The sequence below is a fragment of the Lepisma saccharinum genome, chromosome 5 (genome assembly GCF_977018435.1).
Source record: "Lepisma saccharinum chromosome 5, izLepSacc3.1, whole genome shotgun sequence".
NCBI lineage: Eukaryota > Metazoa > Arthropoda > Insecta > Zygentoma > Lepismatidae > Lepisma > Lepisma saccharinum.
The window spans coordinates 89,806,375-89,825,124 of NC_139233.1; the positions used below are offsets into that span (position 1 = coordinate 89,806,375).

At 39.6% G+C, this 18,750-nt stretch overlaps 1 protein-coding gene across 5 annotated transcripts in view; it reads left to right on the forward strand.

Annotated features, from left to right (window-relative positions):
* The window catches only part of LOC145987938 (optineurin-like), a 125,869-nt gene that overhangs the window by 49,256 nt on the left and 57,863 nt on the right, over positions 1–18,750 (forward strand). For all 5 annotated transcript variants that reach the window (XM_083122768.1, XM_083122769.1, XM_083122771.1 and 2 more), the window contains exons 10-13: positions 902–1,051; positions 7,675–7,777; positions 11,015–11,203; positions 17,523–17,698. In XM_083122768.1, coding sequence (XP_082978894.1) covers positions 902–1,051; positions 7,675–7,777; positions 11,015–11,203; positions 17,523–17,698 — 618 coding nt within the window. The remainder of the gene's footprint in view (positions 1–901; positions 1,052–7,674; positions 7,778–11,014; positions 11,204–17,522; positions 17,699–18,750) is intronic.

Here is an 18,750-nt window from a genome sequence, read left to right on the forward strand (position 1 = left end):
ATTCATGATTTCTTCTCTATTTCTTTGGCCTCCTTCCATTTTCTCACTAGTTCTCTCTATCTTTTCCTATATGCCTCACCAAATCCCATTCTACTTCATGTTCCGTTTCTCTAGTGTGTTTGAATATGGCATTCCTATCTCTCTTCAATCTCGCATCATCCATGTGTTGCTTTAACCTGTCTTTCAGCCTCTTCTTCATTTCCCCTATATATACACTTTTGTATCCTCTGCACTTCACCTTGTAGATAACCCCTTCCTCTTCTTCCTCTCTCTTTTCTTCCTTCTTCTTCCTGGCTATACTTAAAACAGTGCTTCCTCCCTTCCTGTAAGTTCTAATACCCACTTTCCTCAGCACTTTGCATATCTTCTCTGTGGCCTCTCCCATACTTCTGATACCAAACCATCTCTCTTTTTCTTTTTCTTCCTTCTCTTCTGGTCATCGCTCTTTTTTATTTCTTTCCTTCTTCTGTTGATGTTGTCTGTCAGTGTGTTAGACCCATTAGTCATCTGTGAAGAGGCGAAATGTACTTAATTCCTTTGGAGTAATCAGCCAAGATAAGGACTGTCAACATGATTTGTTTTTGTGTGGCTAGTCACCCTGCTATGTGTGTATTTCTTCATTTTAGTTTAGTTCTTCATCTGAGGAAGACCCTGATACAGGGTTGAAACGTTACATGTTAAGTGTTTTTAAATCTTAATAAACTGCCTTGGTCAGCAACTTAGTGTTTGTTAATATGGAAACAAGGCTTAATTATATTACAATCTACAGTTTAATATCTTTTGCTCTTTCCACATTACTCTGTACAGTGTCAAATCTTTTGTGAGTGTCCCTTCATCACTCTCATCTACTAATCAGTATTCATCATCGAATTCATTTTTTATATATTCTTTTTATTTCCAGGTTTACTACATTAGACAGCTGTCTCCAAAATGCAGCAGAGAATATTTCTCACTGGAATCCTGAGTCTGAGGCTGTTCAAGTTTTAAGACAGGAGATTGCATCTTTAAAGAAAATGTTGACTGAAGAACTGAAGCAAAGTCAGGAGAAAAAGTAATTATTCAACATATAAACCAACCATTTGTTAGATTCCAAATAACGTAAGTTATTCCTGACCAGTCTTTCCAAATAGATTTCCAATTACAATTCCACCTACCACACATACAGCAGTCAAACACTGGTGAAATCAAATTTACATCCAGAGCCTGTTCTCTATCATCTCGCTTGTCTGGCTACACTGCTACATTGCATACTCAATCATTCCATGCCAAATCAACACAGATATGTGCAATTTTCAACCTGACCATCACCGATTTTCATGAAATTTTGGGAGTTGAAACTATGCATGGAACTTACCATGAAAATTTTTAGTTTCGTTTGTCTTGTAATTATTAAATTATTCAAGGTCAAAGTTGGCATAAATTGCCCTTTTTGAGCCCACTTAACTGTACTAAATGTGCTGTAGCTCCGCCCCTATTTTGCGTAGGAAGATCAAATAAAGCTTATTGTACAGGGAATTGAACAAGCTTTCCAGTGATATATAACAAGCCTATCTTTGGATAAAAATACAATTTTATCACGTGACCTTGTCCTTTGACCTTTAATATCTCAAAACATGTCATCACCAAAAATCGTGAAAAAAATATATTTGGTCCCTCATGCCATACTCTAAAACATATCAAAATATGATTCTGGGACTGCAATGGGATCAGAAGATACAAAATAATATGTGTAACTATGTGACTGATAAAAGCCTCATTACGTGAACTATGACGAGTCAAGTGTCCCTTAACACCCCCTACAAAATGTAAATTAGTTATCCTGGGTATAATTGATCATGAAAGAAATAGGTTAATCACAGGGAGATCCCTAGCTGTGTGTGTCAAGCACAGGTCCGGCATATTATTGACCACCATATTGAATTCAACGCAAACATTTCAAATGAAAGGGAGTGATGTGATATATCAAATCAGGCTAGAATGTCACGAGAAATGAAGTGACGAAGATTTTTCCAACATGTATTTAACCAGCAAAAAGTTATTACTGCATGCTTGTAACCATTTTCTCCTTTTCGAGGTGTTAAAAACAAAGCATTAGAATGTTCCTAACGTGTTAGGAACTCATAGAGATTATGCTGACATCTCGGGAGAGAAAGAAGTATACGCACCATTGAATATGATTTTAATCAGCGACATTCACCAAATAGTTGAATAGTGAAGAATATTGGGAAATGTATCTCAAACAAACACATTTGTTTTGGAATGAAAAATCTTCAGTGACGAGGCTAATTTTTATGTTCACTGTGAAGTTAATATAAAGAATATGCAATATCTGTGATTTGATAATCTATAGTAGACAGATCCCAGCCAAATGGTTGTTGCTGGTAAGCTAATGATGTGGTGTAGTGTATGGAGAATGGGAATGGTTGGTCCATATTCAACAACGGAACCTTAAATGGTGTGCTTCTTGGATTTGTTAAGTGAACAGGTTTTTCATCCTTGCTTACGGGATATGGCATTTTTCCAGAGTTTTGAAACAGGACAGAGTGTGACCACACCATGTGGACATTTTGGCAATTTCTTCATGGTAATTTTCTAGGTAGATTGATGAGCAGACAGGGATCTATTAAAAGGCCTGCACATTCCCCAGATGAAACATCTTGGGAGGACTTTTACCTTCAGAAATATTTGAAGAAAATGCACTAAAAGTCCATGATATTGACCATATGAGAGAAGGCATAGTTGCGGGCGATGATGTTGCACCTGCTACATTGCCAAATGTTCTATGTGAGTGTGAGAGACGTCAACGAGTGTGCTCACAGGAATATTGACAACACTATAATGTGGATATATCGTAAGTGAAAGATATGCGTATAACGTTTTGATGCCTAAAAATAAGTTGGGAAAACCTTCGCTGCTTCATTTCTCGTGAAATTCTAGCCTGATTTGATATATCACATCACTCCCTTTCATTTGAAATTTTTGCGTTGAATTCAATATGGCGGTTAACAATATGGTGGACCTGCGCTTGACACACACAGCTAGGGATCTCCCTGTGATTAACCTATTTCTTTCATGATCAATTATACCCAGGATAACTAATTTACATTTTGTAGGGTGTGTTAAGGGACATTTGACTCGTCATAGTTCACGTAATGAGGCTTTTATCAGTCACATAGTTACACATATTATTTTTTATCTTCTGATCCCATTGCAGTCCCAGAATCGTATTTTGATGTTTTAGAGTATGGCATGAGGGACCAAATATATTTTTTTCACGATTTTTGGTGATGACATGTTTTGAGATATTAAAGGTCAAAGGACAAGGTCACGTGATAAAATTATATTTTTATCCAAAGATAGGCTTGTTATATATCACTGGAAAGCATGTTCAATTCCCTGTACAATAAGCTTTATTTGATCTTCCTACGCAAAATAGGGGCGGAGCTACAGCACATTTAGTACAGTTAAGTGGGCTCAAAAAGAGCAATTTATGCCAACTTTGACCTTGAATAATTTAATAATTACAAGACAAACGAAATTAAAAATTTTCATAGTTAGTAAGTTCCATGCATAGTTTCAACTCCCCAAATTTCATGAAAATCGGTGATGGTTAGGTTGGGGCCTGTGTTGATTTCGCATGGAATGACTCTACTGTTTCTGTTTTTCCTAAGTTAACTGATCTGACCAGATGATCTAACTGTATGTCATACTAATGTCATCTGGTCACACATTAATTAAGTGGGTTAATGAACCGTCCAGGGGTGTTCATGGAATATTTGCTATTTTATTAGATATGTAGAATGTGTTGTAATACATGGTATCAGCAAGAGTTTCAGTTTAGCTGAACCACACACACACAACCCCTGAGAATAAAGTTTGGTGAAAGGGTTCAGAAACAGAAAGCGTTAAGATATTTTGGGAAACCTGTTTTCTCTGTCCTATCAGGTAAGTGGAAAGAGAAGTAGTTCAGAGAAGCCACATTATGTAAATATGTGATACAACCCCCACCTCCCCCTTTTCCGAACTTCTTGGCAAGAAACTGCTGTGTGAAGCCAGACACATGATGAAGAAACCAAGATTCTTGCTGGATGTACTAGACGTTTACCTGCAGTAATCATTGCAGAACTTGAAACAAGATTTCCTCAGGGAATTCCCTGATCCATTTTTCCATCTTCGAGCATGTGATTCACTTCACTTTACTAACACCGCTTTCTGCCTTGTTTCTTCCGGTTCCGTCTCTTTCTCCTCACACCGATGATGCTACGAAGTTAGCGAAAATTTTGAATTTTTCTACTGTCCGGTGAGTGATTCCTTTTACCTTCTTTGATTTATATATATATATATATATATATATGTATATATATAATGGATAAAAGCAAGGAGGGCCAAAAGGGCTAAGTAAAAATCAAATAAGGTAAAAGGAAACACTCACCGGACAGTAGGAAAATTCAAAATTTTCGCTAATTTATAGCATCATTGGTGTGAGAAGAAACAGAAGACGAAACCGGAAGTTGGGGTCCTGCAGAGTTGCCAGGTCCCCATTGAAGAAGAAGCGGTGCGTAGAACGAAAAAAACACTGTTTCGTCACCAGGCTCGTCGTAAACTGTGAGTGTGTAGGATGAGTCGGGAGGGTGGGTGAGGGTTGGGCATTACTGGGTGGCCTTGTTCAGGCCAGGTGGAGTGGTTGCACTCATGGCCGATATATAGGCCCTCTCCCATCTTTTGCGAACAGAGGTGTTGGCTGGTTGGGGTAGGAGGTGGATGATCGCTACCCGGAAGCAGTCGTTGAAACTGATGTTGTGGTGGTTGGTGTGGACGGCGACAGTGAAGTCCAGGTTGTGGGTGGAGGAGCGGTGGTTATTGATGCGGAGGTTGAGGGCCGTTGATGTTTCCCCCAGGTAAAAATCACCACAGATGTTGCAGGTGAGGATGTAGATAAGGTTTGAGGCATGGCAGGTCCCTTTGGGATGGAGGGTAAATTTGCCAGTGGCCGTGTGCACCTGGAGGGTGTGAGAAGTGATGAGGATGGGGCAGGTCTTGCACCTGGGTCGGTTGCCTTTAAGGGCAGGGGGGTGTTGGATGTGTGGTGAAGGAGTGTTGTGGACCAGGATGTTTTGGAGGTTAGGGGGGCGTTTGAAAACCACCCTGGGTTTGTCGGGAAATATGTTTTTGGTTTCGGGATCACTGTGGAGGATTGGGAGAAGAGAGTGCAGTGTGTGCCTGATTTTGTTGAGGTGGGGATGATATTGGGTGATGAGTGCAGGTGGGTTGGTGGTAGCAGGTTTCTTGGTGGTAGTGGTATGTGAGGCAGCTCGTGATATTTGCTTGGTGACCAGGATGGAGGGATATCCACGGTTAACCAGGGCCTGGTGTAGGCGGAGGTTATAATTCTGGCGGGAGGTAGGTGAAGTGTTCAGGCGCTGTCCCCTGAGGGCCAGAGAGAATGGAATTGCTTTTTTGGTGTGGAACGGGTGGGAGCTGGAGAAGTGTAGGTATTGCATGTGGTTGGTGGGTTTTATGTGGATGGAGGTAGTCAGGTGTCCTCCCTCGATGTGCACGTCCACATCCAGGAAGGTGATCTGCTTGGGGAAGTGTGTCCAGGTGAATTTTAGGGAACGGAAGTGGTTAAGTTGGTGCAGGAAGGCTGACAAGGATGGTTCTCCATGTGTCCAGAGCATGAAGATGTCGTCGATGAAGCGGAGCCAGAGGAGGGGTTGGAGGGGTTGGGTAGCCAAAAACTCTTGCTCAAGTTGGCCCATGAAGAGGTTTGCATAGGATGGTGCCATTCTGGTACCCATGGCTGTACCTCGGATCTGTAGGAAATTTTGACTACCTCCATCCACATAAAACCCACCAACCACATGCAATACCTACACTTCTCCAGCTCCCACCCGTTCCACACCAAAAAAGCAATTCCATTCTCTCTGGCCCTCAGGGGACAGCGCCTGAACACTTCACCCACCTCCCGCCAAAATTATAACCTCCGCCTACACCAGGCCCTGGTTAACCGTGGATATCCCTCCATCCTGGTCACCAAGCAAATATCACGAGCTGCCTCACATACCACTACCACCAAGAAACCTGCTGCCACCAACCCACCTGCACTCATCACCCAATATCATCCCCACCTCAACAAAATCAGGCACACACTGCACTCTCTTCTCCCAATCCTCCACAGTGATCCCGAAACCAAAAACATATTTCCCGACAAACCCAGGGTGGTTTTCAAACGCCCCCCTAACCTCCAAAACATCCTGGTCCACAACAGTCCTTCACCACACATCCAACACCCCCCTGCCCATAAATGCAACCGACCCAGGTGCAAGACCTGTCCCATCCTTATCACTTCTCACACCCTCCAGGTGCACACGGCCACTGGCAAATTTACCCTCCATCCCAAAGGGACCTGCCATGCCTCAAACCTTATCTACATCCTCACCTGCAACATCTGTGGTGATTTTTACCTGGGGGAAACATCAACGGCCCTCAACCTCCGCATCAATAACCACCGCTCCTCCACCCACAACCTGGACTTCACTGTCGCCGTCCACACCAACCACCACAACATCAGTTTCAACGACTGCTTCCGGGTAGCGATCATCCACCTCCTACCCCAACCAGCCAACACCTCTGTTTGCAAAAGATGGGAGAGGGCCTATATATCGGCCATGAGTGCAACCACTCCACCTGGCCTGAACAAGGCCACCCAGTAATGCCCAACCCTCACCCACCCTCCCGCCCTCCCTCCCAACTCATCCTACACACTCACAGTTTACGACGAGCCTGGTGATGAAACAGTGTTTTTTTCGTTCTACGCACCGCTTCTTCTTCAATGGGGACCTGGCAACTCTGCAGGACCCCAACTTCCGGTTCCGTCTTATGTTTCTTCTCACACCGATGATGCTATAAATTAGCGAAAATTTTGAATTTTCCTACTGTCCGGTGAGTGTTTCCTTTTACCTTATTTGATTTTTATATATATATATATTGATCTCTCATGTACGCAATGAGGCGTTAGCGCATTCCTACCACAGCAGGTATAAGGTGAGCATTCACCGAACTTTATTTTCAAAGCTTGTATAATGTATTCCATATTTTAAACTGATTTATCATGATGTACCTGCGAGGTTTTCTAAGAGCAGAGTAGAGGTAATCAACTACAGTGGAACTTCAGTTTTTACCTTCCTAGATTTTGCATTTTTCTGCATTATATGTACATTCAATCCTCATGGTCCCAATAGAAAATTTCAAAATTTGCATATTTGCCATTATATTTAGACTCTGTGCAAAAGTGTCTCATTGCATTTTTTTTATGGATCCCGCAAGATACTCAGGCTTGGTATCAGTGATTAAATACCATTTGATACAATAACCATACTACTGATGTTGTCTGACACCAATACATGAGAATTAATATTGCCTCAGCCCTAAGGTTTATTATTACAATAATTATTGGTCCCTTGAAAAACATAAGTGATCAATGGATGTAAGAGTAAATGACAATTGCCTACCATTTTAAAACAGTGGTACATTCCATTGTCCTTCTTCTGCAGCACTTGCACCATGTTGCTTGGTACATTCATGTTGAAGTATCTGTTTCTTTTGTAACATCCCAGTATAATATCATAACATGTACGTATGTGAAACATTAATGTAATTTTCTTTTCTTTTCAGACATACCCTGCAAGAGGCACAGGCTAAGTTTGCAAATCTTTTCAAAGAACATCAAAATCTTTTATTGGAATGGGAATCATACCATAAAGAAAGAAATACAAAGGTGAGCACTGAATAATAAAAAAAAATACATGAAAAACAAGTTCCGAGATTTATTTTTTGTGTTGTAGTAAAATAAGTATAAATATACTTGCAGGAAAGTCCTACACTTTACCAGCAAACTTTGACACATTAGTAACAGGTATCAAATCAACAACTTTTCTTAAAAGGGTTGATGCCTCCATTTGATGCTGCAAACAACATTGTACAGTGTGTTTCAAAAGTAAATTAACTGTGAGATAGATTCACATGGGTTTTTCTGCAATATAAAACCTAGTCCATTGAGGTATTTTTAAATACTTTTGATTGCCAGTTTAGCCCATCAAATTATTCTAGAAATTAATTAATATTTCGAGGCTGAGCAATTTTGTTTTGCAGAATGGCTTTTTTGGGTGAGAAAAGAGATCTTTTTTTTTTATCAAAAGTCATAATTTGAAGATTTGTGACCAACAGAGGTTGTGTGCAGCAATTGGATTTAAAAATAACAATTTTATGAACAAAGTCAAAAAAGGATATATTTTAGTGGCATACAATCCTGGTTAGCAACACTAGCAGTCCAGAATTTTGTCCACAGATGCAAGCAACATATACCCATGTACTGCAGTCAGCTCACGAGAAGATCCCCAAATGAGGGGTGACGACATGTGGGGGGGACAGGGGAAGACCTGCCTATTTGCAGATTTTAGGGGTAACAGGAATGAAGTCTTCCACTGCGGTCATTGTTGTTGTGGAAGTGCTTGTGCATGTGTGTTGAATTGTGATTTTTTTTTTTTTTTTGTGTGTTTTTCAAGATGATGTAAGAGTTATGGCAGGTGAAAGAAGTAAAGGTGCTACTGTGACCTGCATTGTAAAGTGCGTGAAATTGTCAGCGAAGTAATGATTTCTGCAATCGTGAATCTGAAGAAAAGGAAAAAAAAAAAAAGGGAAGAAAAAAAAACAATATTTGGTGTCACCAAACGTACCTCAGCAGCAACAGGTTTGCCAGAACCGACAAGCAAGAGGATTCAGAAAGAATCACCGAAGTGGAATAATCGGTCACCGATGAGAAAACTCGTGTCTCCCAGAAAGATTAGGAAGAGGCCACCACACCATAATGGGACTCTTGATGATGTCATGAATGTCATCAGGAATGGATACATTTACATTGAAAATATTCAATGACCATAAGTACTAGTTGTTACGACCTTTCCCCAAGCTGTTGCATCAATTAAAATCCTTAAAGAAAAAGCTAACTTATTGAGGGTCATATTTTCGCAGACAACCAATGTGTGTGTGAGTCTACCATCTGCCATGGGAAAATATCGCTCTTGATATACATCTCCGAATCAAGATTAACAATGAACTTGTTCTTCATTTACAAAGTTATTTCCTATTTTATTTTTTTTTAGTCTAGGGAGGAGACATTTTACAGACACAATGTGCATAACTGTTGGGTCCTTGAAATTAGGCTTACAACCTGAAGTATATTTGTCACATGTTGTGTCAGGAATGTTTGAATAAAGGAAATGATCAACAGTGTCGATTTGAAACAATAAGCCTGAAAATTTTCCATGCCAAACCTAGACCGAGAAAGTAGTATTTACCATTGTTGACATTTGTAGTTTTGCACATTGTAAGTTCAAATAAGTGTTCTCTGCTTTCACAATTCTTTTTCTTCTTCGTCATTTTCTTCGAATGCCAGTACTGTAACAGCCAATTCAGTCGTTGAAAATCTCTTAAACATTGTACTTAGTAAAATCAGCAGGCTTTTTATACCAAAAAAAAAAATCTGTGTACTCTGTCAAGAAATCAAGACCAGATTAACAATGATCATACCTTCATCCCTAATGTGGATACCCCCCTGACCGTGCGCAGACTGATTTGAGTGTTGCTTGAGCATAGATGTGAATCAAGCCTTACAACTTGAACAGCGAGACCCCTGTGTTTGTTTCTAACCCAGGGTGCACTCCTCCAACCCTAATACTGGAGTCGCCTGCCACTATTTCACTTTCTTCCAGCAGGGATTGTCTCCTCAGCAGTGAGCTGTATAACACATATTTTAAAAATATTTGAAAAACACAAAAATACTACTTATGTTTTATGAGTATGTTATTTACAAAACCACGTTTCGAGAATCTTCAGGTCCAAAACTTCGACTACGAAAAACTTTCCATAGCCACGTCAAGATATTTTAAAAACCAGGCATAAGGATGTGGATTTCATACGGGTTAGACAGGAATTCAAAAGCTATGCCTAAAACTGTTGTTGCCTCCATATTCTGTTACAAAATTAACCGTCCCTGAAGTTAAAAGATCCTCTCCATCTAAAACACGTATTTCAACAGTGAACAATATAAAAGAGTTTAAAATCAGTCTGCGTCATTTCACTACCCGTAGTGACCCCAGAATGTTTCCTCACTGAATCAGCTGTACTGACGATAAAATTGTGTGAACTATAATGTTGCCCTGAAACTTTACTTTTGACTAAATTTTGTCGTGCCTGGTAACATCACCAAATTATGCTGCTGAACAAGGCACATTGTCTCTCATGATACCAAAGAGAATGGAACACAGGGTATCTAGGTGAAACTAAGAATCCTTTTAGGAGTGAACCCCAGAAACAAAGGCCTGAACACAGAGGCTGTTTTCAGTAGGAAATTTAAAATTGATTTAAATAAAAATTTATACCTTGGTAACTACGAATGCTAATTACAAATTATAGCTCTTTTTTGTTCAGTACTGTTTAGGCTGCAAGCCTGTGGTTGAAAAAACCCAATTTTCATTTGCCAAATAGAAGACGACAATGAAAGTAAAAAAAATCTTTTTTTTTTTTTATTGAAATTTTGAGGGTTCAAAACCGTACCTGAAAATTGCCCGATGTGTAATAGCCAGGATTTTTTTTCTGTGGGAATTTACCTCACCCCTCCCTCCCATATATAGCCAGAATCAAATTAAGTCTCATGTAGCATTCAAAACATGTTAGGAGTCTCAGAATGTTCCGAAAGGGAAGAAAAGCAAATGTAGCACGTGTCACATCTCGGCATTAGCAACCTCACTTAAAATCAAATGTAACACAGATGTCGCATCTGGTATGTAAGGGTTATAATTACCTTGTAAGTGTATGTGTATGAATTTAGAAACTAATTTATTGTAATTTGTTCTACACCAGATAATTAATGAATGATTTTTTGAGTATTGTTATGCCTGCATGAAATTGTATTGATATTTTGTAGAAAATAAAGTAATCTGAACATTCTTTCCAGGATCGTAACAGCAGTTTGTACTATCAGTCTCAGGCTAGAGGCTTCCAGGAGAAGATAGATTCTGTTACTGCTCAGTTGATGAATTCAGAAGATAAGCTTTCACAGAAAGATAAACATATCACGGAGCTGGAGGATAAAGTGCATAAGTTAGAAGTGGAAAATGAGCACATTGCCATTTTCAAGGCTCAGGTACATACTACTTAATTTTAACTAATTTTTGTTTAAAAATAAGACTTGTGTGGAAATGTTGAAATATCTATCTAAATGGAAATGTTCGAAGAATATGGAACTAAGGCCATTGGAATCTTCAGTATGATTCATACATTACACAAGCATTTTGTGTGGGTTTGATTTCTCCCCAAGCTGTTAGTTTATTTAGTGATGCAGCACTTTCTGAAGTTTGCGTGAAGTATCCTGTAAGTTATACAAGTCATGGAAAATTTATTAATTTTTCTTCAAATATTTGAGAATAAAAAATGGGCACCTTCACACAGGGATAAACTTAATACCTGATACTTTTGAAATTTTGACCGATAACCGATATTCCACTGATCTGCTATAAAATTCCACATGGTACTTGAAGCACCTGAATGCTGCATTGACCTCCTTAATAAATGTTTGTTTCCAGGTGACTGCAGTGCAAGAGAAGTTGTATATTTAACATTTTACCGATATGCCTATATTGGCCGATACCGATAGAGTGCTGATTAATCTGTCTCATCCCTACTTATAAAGAAATTCTGGCAATGGTTAACCCTTAAAATCCCAAGGTGGGTCGATTGGACCCTGTCTTGCATATTTTCAATTACAAGAGTTGCAAGGAATTATCAAGTTCTTTTGTTCTTTGTGCCAAATATGTTCATGTTATTGACCTTCTTTACTGTCACTCTCAACTATGTACTTATTTTCATTTGTTAGTAATAGTAGTAAGAACAAAAGAGTGACTTGAAGACCCCAGGTGGGTCCATTGGACCCCTATGATATAAACATCACTTCTAATCCGAATAGCACTGCAGAACAGTACAAGGCAGTCGTTAGAGTTGCAGCAATAACATTCTTCTCATTGTGGGAATACAGTGAAATCTCAGTTATATGTTTTATGGGGGACAGAAGGGTAAAAACATATAACTGAGAAAAACATATTATTGAAATATACTCTCTGTTCAAAAATATCTGGACACTCACTGGAATTAATGGGTGAAGTTCAAAGCATTCTCCATCGGATGCACTGACAATCAATACTGTGAGGATCCACCCTTGGCCTTGATGACAGCCTCTACTCTCGCAGGCATACTGGCAAGCAGGTGGCGAAAGGTATCTTTGGGAATGGCGGCCCATTCTTTGCGGAGTGCCGAGATGAGAAGAGCAGTGGATGTTGGTCGGCATGGTCTGGCACGAAGTCGGCGTTCCAAAACATCCCAGAGATGTTCAATGGGATTCAAATCGGGCTTTGCGCAGGCCAGGCCATAAGTGGGACGTTGTCCTCTTGAAACCACTGTCCCACACGGCCCACAGTGTGGACGGGCGCATTGTCATGTTGAAACATGCAATCATCATCCGCGAACTGTTCTTCGATGGTAGGCAGCATGAACGTTTGTAAAATATCAACGTAATGATGTGCCGTGACAGTACCGTGCAAAGCAACGAGGGGACCAACCCCCTTCCAGGAAAAACATGCCCACACTGTCACCCCACCTCCATCGAATTTCACTGTCGGCACAACACAGGATGCTAAATGTCATTCATGAGGCATTTGCCACACCTACACACGACCATTGGATCGCCACATGGTATAATGCAATTCATCACTCCACATCACGGATTTCCACTGTTTTAACGACCAGTTGCACATCTCCTTACACCATGCGAGGTGGCACTTCGCATTTCGTTGGGTGATGTGGGGCTTATGGGCAGCCGCTTGTCCAGTCACGGACAGTTCTGGGTTGTTACGAATGCATTGACTTTCAATGGAATCATTACAACCCAGCAGTGTCCGTGACTGTCCATGGTAACACAGTCGTCGTACCTCATGTCGCACAGTCATGCTGCTAGGATTACATCCTGCCCTGATTTGGAATTCCTGTGTGAATTCCTGTGTGATGATTCACTGATTGCCGGTTCTCTCGTACTACCCTATTCAACACTCGGCGGTCTCTGTCTGTCATGAGCGCTCGGCCAGAACGTTTTGCGGTTGTACACGTCCCTTTGCGCTTCCACTTTACTATCACATCGGTGAGTGGATATCTCGCGCACCGACTTGTTACTCCTGTGGCACGTTACTTCACCACGTTCGAAGTCTGTAAGTTCTTTCAACCGACCCATTCTGCTGTCTTGTGCACTATGCTGCCTGTAGTGGTCCCTTGCTTGCCTCACCTTGCTGCAGATGGCACCACAGAGTGGCCTCTATACGCAACACACATTTCCCCTGGTGTCCGGATATTTTTGATCACATAGAGTAATTCAAATGGTAAAATTAAGTTCACAAAGAAAGAAAAGGAGTGCTACATATACACGAAAGTTTGCTGTAATGCACTAATCTGTTCTAAATCGTTATTGTAAATTCACAAATTCAAGAGAAATAGACATTGAAGGTGCCGGGGGATGAAAGGGGTACAAGCAAGGTTTACCTGCTTGACCCATCAGCCAATTCCCTGCAAAAAACTATGTTGAACATTAGGACATTTATCTCGATCTTACGTTTACTGTAACTCTCGTTTCCCTGCTTTATACGTTTTCCAAACCCCACCGATGACAAAATTTGCCAGAAGCCTGTCCCGTATGCCAGTCAACCTCTCCCTACCCCTCTTCCTTGCTTTTCTAGCAGCCTATTCAATCACCATGCGACCTTGAATTCCTGCCTTACGATTGGAGAAACAAGTGAACTATTGTCAAAACAGTAGTCATTAAATGCTGCTTTCTCTAGCATTTTGACACATTCTAAAAGCGTGATTCGGGTGTCTTTGGTGTGCCACCCCCTCAAAAAATGTATGTGGACAATTGAGAACATGGCTCAATCACTATATTCCCATTTCTTTATCTCCGCAATCATTCCTAGTAGAAGGGGGAAGGAGAGAGAGTGGGGGGAAACTTGCTTGGAAAACTTTTCTTTGTTTGCCGGGAGAAGAGTAAGAATAATTTGCCAATCCCGGTTATCCGTATTGGTTAAGGAACAAGTGAAAAAAGTCGCTAATCTCCTCTCACAAGAGATAAGTAATGTGCAACTGCTGTGCAGGGCCAGTGGCGTGCCCAGGATTTTTGAAAGTGAGAGGTTTAAGTATACTTTTTCTTTAGTAGTCAGCCCTAATTTTTCCATCTTTTCCTGCCTACAACATTTTTTTTTAGGAATACTGGGCCAAGGGGGAGGGGTATGATCCTCACCAACCCCCCCCCCCCTTGGGCACACCACTGTGCATTGCTATTCACGAAGCAGCCTTCTGTTTAATGCAGCTTATCTTACGAAATATTGCTCATGTGTCCCTTACAATACATATTCTCTCCGGTAATTTCTTTGCACTGTAATGATTGATTTGGTTTCTGCAAAGCAGAATACAGATTGTGCACGCTGCTGCAGAGTCGCCATTGTGCTTTATGCGATTGTGGTGCTGCATAGTGAGAGAACGGTGAACTTCAAGGTCTTTCAATAAAATTATTTCAGTTTCTCTTTCGTCTAGTACATCTCGCATTCCATTAGGTTTCATAACCTTTTAGCAATGATGAATTGAAATGTGGGAGGTTTGAACGGAACACGCTGTATGTATTTAAAACACATTCAGCTATTACTAGACCATTATTAGTTAGTGATGTTAGTTTTAGTGATGATGATACTGATTTGGGGGAAATCAGTGCTGAGGACGTAAACTTTTATTCAAATGAGGGTGAAGTTGATCATGACAGTGTGGCTTACTCAGAGGAGAGTGATTGTGAGATTGGTGAACAGTACACAAGGTCATGAAGCAGTACTCTTTACCTAACTACAGATGAAGAATAATAATAAAAAACATTTCCCCCATTTACTAAAACAGAGAGTTTCAACATTACAAAATCAAAACTGAACAAAGTTTTATTACCTTCGTTGAAAATAGTTGATAGTCAACAAGACTACTTTCAACTGTGTTTTGGTAATGACATGGTTCAGAAAATTGATCAGCATACAAATCAAGTATCTGTGAGGTTACTTTCAAACCGAATTGGGAAAACTCTAACCCAAACAGAAGTTTTTGAGATAACTGGGCCACACTTTGATGCTTGCACATCTCCAGCAAAGAATATCTAACTGCCCCGAGAAAGGTTTTTGTACCAATCTGATGTAATGACCGGGAATAATTCTTGAAGTAAGCAAGGACCTGTCAAAAAATATGTTTCTTGTGTCCATGAAAAGGAGCAAGAAGACATAAACACACAAACCTGTGAAAATTCCAACAGAAATGTGTGTACTAAATATTCTACTGAAAACTCATTTGTGTTGGCTGTGAATAAAAGTTTGCCTTGAAGTAATACTTGCTGTAAAATATAATCTGTATCAATAAAAGAGGGAGAGAGAGAGAGAAGTACAGTAATGTTCAACGATATAAGAAAAAATATATAATGTAAAATGTAATAACATTAGAAAATGTTATAATTGAAGTATGTATTAGAAATATCTTACAATAATACCTTTACGATTGAGTACTGCAATTGAAAACTATGTAAGCAGTAAGTTAATTTTTAATTACTTTTCATAAAATATAGTTCATCCTGAAAGAAATTATTTTTTCCCTCTTCAATTGAAATTCCAAACCACAAGGTTAACTTATAAGTGTCAGGGAAAGTGCGTGCAAAATGACAAATCTATATGGAATACAAACTACGTAGTATCATACAGAACTGTCATTACATTATGACAGAAGAATATTTCAATTGCCCGTAAAATTACTTAAAACAACAGTTTTATGTTATAGAAATATTACATATTTTTTGTTTAGGCAAAGTTTTTTGAAGTTACAATCGAATGTTGCATAAATAAAGAACAATTTGATCTCTAAACCATAGAAAGCAATTAGGGGTCCAGTGAACCCACCATGGTTGTTTCTGTGTGCTTGGGGGTTTTAAGGGTTAATGTTTTTTATTTTTATTGCAACTGTAAAAAGGTAACTTTGCCTACATATAAGGCATATGGCACAACATTTGGAGGAAATTTGTATCACATTTACTTCACATCATGAAAACAAGACTTAATCAGGAAATTAATATAATTTTGGAATTCAATATCCTAACATCTATAGAGTACAACATTTCTATAACTATATAACAACTGTTTGAAGCCCTCTATCCAACATTCATTTGGATCACGGGGTTCTGTACTGTCAGACACCATGAAGCCAGAGGATTTTAAGATTTTTACTTCTTTGCTTTTCACGTAAGTGAAGGTTAGAAGTGTGTTACTAAAGGAAATTTTTATTTCCTCTAATAACTGGAGCTGAGCCGATACTACTTTGAATCTCTACCCATACAGATGCCGATACTCTTACTGATTCTCACCAATACCAATGCCTGAAAATTGTAATATTTAGTTCAACATATTGAAAGGTTAATGTTCAACTATTGCATTCCAATTGTAAACATCAATATATCAGAGTTTGGCTCAATTATGTGGGTCCACACAAGACCAAAATGCTGGAAAAGTAGGTATCCAGAGTTTGGCTCAATTTTGTGGATCCACACAAGACCAAAATGCTGGAAAAGTAGATATCCTCGACCCTCTGTACCCCCTAGAGAAAGTGAAATATTTGACATGGTATATGAAGATTTTGCTGTTTATGAACGTTTTCAGTTGATTTTAGCTCGCGGAAATGTGTTATTGTGAACTTAAGTATGTCTGTTACCTTAGCATGTTACTTTACCATGAAGAACAGCCCGAGGGCTTTGTGCAATTCAATCTAATGCCCAAAACGACATTCCACAACAGCAACTATAATTTTACGTAGTTAGGTTAGGATTGCTAGGTTTGGTTTGGTGTTCTTTCGCTATTTCAGTTTGCATACAAAGGGTTTTATTAACAAGAAGTGTCGAAATCACTCCGAAATGACATGTTTTTGCTTACGCGGGTCATACTTTATGATTAGATATCTCCGTTATTTGTGTTTTCCGCATGCTGGAACTAATTTTATATTACGTAAAACAACAAAATCTGTCTATTAATACAAATTTCAACGTAATTCTCAAGGGGGTACAATGAGTAAACGGCCCCCAAAACTATTGGCAGGTATCATTGAATAAAATTTAACCGATACTTTCCGATACTGATACATCGATATTGTTATCGGCTCAGCCTAGTTGAGCCCATTTTAACATCAAAATGTCATTATGTCTGCTTTGAACCCAAAATGTACTCAGTTTTTGTGAACAAATTTTGATGTGTCATTCACCACAATGTGTTTCCTACGTAATCATTTTCGTAAATTTTAAGGATGTGTGTATAATACAGTTTGTATAATACAATACCATTTATTGCTTCTTTGTGTGTTTTAAGGTTGAGTTGTACCAAACAGATTTCAATGCAGAGAGAGAATCACGTGAAAAACTGGCAGGGGATAAAGAGAGGCTGGCTGAGGAAGTAAGGAATCTACAGCGTAGAGTCCAGCAATTGACAGATGAACTAGAAACCTATCAGCAAAGTCATTTTACGCAGATGCAGAACCAAGGAAGGTAAGCTGTGCGGACATTATAAAGTTTTTCATTTCTTAAGGGAATGAGGTACAGTTTTGCATAATGTAATGTAAGGTAAAGTTCTCTGTGCACATTGCACTGTGCTACGAACCCACATACGAGAATGTGAAGGTAGAGCCACACGTATTGGTTTACAGAAGGTGTACATTTATTTCTAGGATAACACCATTAAGCCTTGTTTCCATGATTATGAAAAACTAAATATGCTGACCAAGGCAGTAATTTATTTTATTAAAAACATAAACTAAACGTAACGTTTCAACCTTCTAGCAAGGTCTTCTTCAGACTCTGTATCAAGTACAAAAGTAACAAGATACAAAAACAGGGTATTATATATACACAAACATTACTCCCTCCAGACTATTTAGAAAGTTGTTTGGAACTTTCTAGCAGCTGACTTTCACTTGTCAACTTTACTTTCACCTAAAAGGCTAAACACAATTACTTTTCATGATTGGGAAAAGAGAGACGCGGTAGTATATAAATACGGAGAAACTAGTACTCACTTTTATCCGCGAAGCTGTTTTTTCTGCTTTTTCGATTAATTTCAGTGGCCACTGCCACCATCCTCGTTGGAACTTGCTGCGCTGTTGCTTGGCGTGCGTCTTTTGTTCGTAGTTCTCTGGCTGCCGTTAGGTGCGCTGTGCATCTTGGTGCGTCGTCTGCTATTTCCGGGCGATAACTGCTGCAGTAGTGGAATCCAAGTATGGTGCGCTTGCCCGCTATCGATGTTTAGTTCGTGCGGGAAGTGCATTATGGCGTGCGTTTCCTTGATTTTGGTGTCTATGAGCGTGTGGGCAGTGTGTTTGACTCGAACCTTTTGAATTTTATGGCTATTGTATTTGATATGTCTAGCAAGACCAGTAGTGGGTTGGGCTTTTTTCGCATCTGCTAGGTGTTGTTGGATTCTTTCATTGACAGATCTGATGGACCTGCCGATGTAATGAGCCTTGCATTCACACTCTGCATCATATACACCTGGGTTGTCAAGGGGGGAGAGGAAGTACCGTTTGTGCTTGTTCAGTTTATCA